Consider the following 2,748-nt stretch of genomic DNA (forward strand, 5'->3'; position numbering starts at 1 on the left):
AATTTTGGGGGAAAAACAACGAAAAAAAAAACCCCCCCCCCAAAAAAAAAAAACAAAACCCCAAACAAACACACACCCCACCCACACACAAACCAAAACCCAAACCACATAAAAATAGTTTTTCGAGGATTAAAGCTCATACTCTATCAGTGTGAATTTTTACCTCATAAGACTTCATTGACTTTTCGTAAAGAGGCACTTCTCAGCATTTCCACAACGTTGTAAGGGTACCTGAATAAGCGCCTTTCAATTGACGCTTTATAAAACAATGTCTAGAACAACAATCAGCAAACAGCTCAGAATATGTGTTTATAATTATTTTATATATATATAATATATATAATATATTATATATATATATATTATAATGTGTGTGTATGTATATTTAACATATATGTATATACCATATATGTATATATATATACATATTTATGTAGTATGGGTAATATACATATATAAATATATATATAATATATAATATATATATTAGATATTACATATGTATACACAATTTAAAATGTATAAAATTTAAATTTGTCTATATATAATGCATATAAAATTATGGTGGTATGTATAATATATATATATATTATATATATTATTTTATATATATATTACTAATAATATATTATATATATATATATATATATAAAATATTATTATATTTTTATAATTATTTCCCTTTTATATATAAATATTATATATATTTATATATATATATTTTTATATATATATATTATATATATATATATTATATATTTTTAAAAATCAAAAAATAAAAAAATTTTATATAATATTATATATAATATAATTTTAATATTTTTAAAATATATATATAATATTAAATTTTTTTATTTTTTTTTTTTATAATATAAAATATATATATATAATATAAATATATAATATATAATATATATATAATAATATATATATTTATATATATATTTTTATAATTTTATATAAAAATTTTAAATATATTTTTATATATAATTATTGTTTATAAAAAAACATTTTATGTTTTTAAACATATATTTAAACAATTAGATAAAAATTAAAAAAATATAATATATTATATATATAATATATATTATATTAAAATAAATTTTAAAATATTAAAAACCTTTTTTTCTGTTTTTGGGTGTTGTTCTAGACATTTTTTTAAAGGCCCTCAATAGAAAGGCGCCTTATTAGGGTTTTTACAAAGTTGTGGGAAATGCTAGAAATGCCTCTTTTCGAAAGTCAATGATTCTTTGTAGGTAAAAAACACACTGATAGAGTATGAGCTTTAAACCTCATAAAAATTTTTCTTACGTTGTATGTATTGGGTTTTGTTGTGTGTGTAGGGGTTGGTGGTTTTGGTTGTGTGGGTGGGGGTGTGTGGTGTGTGTGTGTGTGGATGGCCTTGCTTTCTACCGCCTTAACTTTAAAGTTAAAGCCGTGGGAAAATTTGTTCTTGTTTGGGACATTTTTTTTCCCCATTGTAAATTTTTACCTCAGGGTTGCGACCCAGAACATTCGAGAGACAGAGGCCGCGATATTGGCTGCAGATCCTGACAGTGAGCGCGAGTTATCCCTGATGGAAAATCTCCTGATGACAGAAGGACTTACTAGGGAGGATGTTATCACCCTCATCCTAGATATGTTAGTAGCAGGCATCGACACGGTAAGGGAACATGTGAATTTAGACAAAGTGAAACCAAGTAAAAAAAATTATATATATATATATATATAATATATATATATATATATATATATATATGTTATATATATATATATATATTATATATTATATATATATATATAATTATATATATCAAGATCCTTTGGAGTAATTATCAATGCTATGGAAATTATTACCTCACTTTCTCCTTAAAGATCCAGCACCGATGACCAGTGTCTCAGATAGCATTATTCTTACTATTATTACTGTGATCAAAACTAAAAAGTGGATTTTTACAGACCGCCCACACACTAGGGTTCACGCTGTACCTATTGGCGCGGAACCCTCAAGTGCAGGCGAAGTTGCAGGAGGAGATAGACACAGTCCTTGGAGATCACGAGGGCCCGCTCCTCCCCAAGCACATGGCACAATTCTCATACTTAAAGGCCGTGATTAGAGAAGCCTTAAGGCACGTTATCACGTTATCATAATTTCATGGAAATGGGTATCGTGCACAACACTGCGTTCCAAGATTCAATGAGAATATGTATATGTAGTCCATTCCTATAAAAAAAAATTCCCCTTTGCTTCAATTTTCATATTTGTATCTCTCTTTTTTGTCTATTTGTTATATATTTTGATATATAAGAGCCTTCTTTGAGTGATAAATTGACGAGGACTTCCAATTTCAGGATTTTTCCACCTGCTATTGGTATGGTAAGGATCCTGGACCAAGACGCTGTTCTGGGAGGATATGTCATTCCAAAGGGGTAAGAATGAGAGTCAAGAGGATCGTGGTGACAAAATAATCTAATGTTGCTCATAGAGAACAATATTCCTTCGAAGATAATCTAATAGTGTTATGTTTGTATCTGCGGTGGAAAACACACATGCACAAACAGGATTTAGTGATAACGAGTCAATTGTTTCGTAATCCACCTGGATTCCATCTGGAGATCTGTCTGTATATATGCATATATAATTCCTCCGATTATATCCCTTCTGCCGACGTTAGGTTCACAATGTTCGTTCTCTCTTTTGGAGTATAGGATAAAGTGATATATCCGAATGTGGTCGCCGCCTGGGAC

At 28.3% G+C, this 2,748-nt stretch overlaps 1 protein-coding gene across 1 annotated transcript; it reads left to right on the forward strand.

Moving 5' to 3' along the window:
• Positions 1-1,435: 1,435 nt before the first annotated feature.
• On the forward strand, positions 1,436-2,434 carry LOC119570365 (cytochrome P450 302a1, mitochondrial-like; the record flags this gene model as incomplete). Its single annotated transcript, XM_037918132.1, has 3 exons — positions 1,436-1,663; positions 1,960-2,129; positions 2,353-2,434. Coding segments are annotated over 3 exons (480 nt in total), but the record flags the coding sequence as incomplete, so codon positions are not given.
• Between the last annotated feature and the right edge of the window lie 314 nt (positions 2,435-2,748).

This window comes from Penaeus monodon, unplaced genomic scaffold (genome assembly GCF_015228065.2).
Source record: "Penaeus monodon isolate SGIC_2016 unplaced genomic scaffold, NSTDA_Pmon_1 PmonScaffold_24976, whole genome shotgun sequence".
Taxonomy (NCBI): domain Eukaryota; kingdom Metazoa; phylum Arthropoda; class Malacostraca; order Decapoda; family Penaeidae; genus Penaeus; species Penaeus monodon.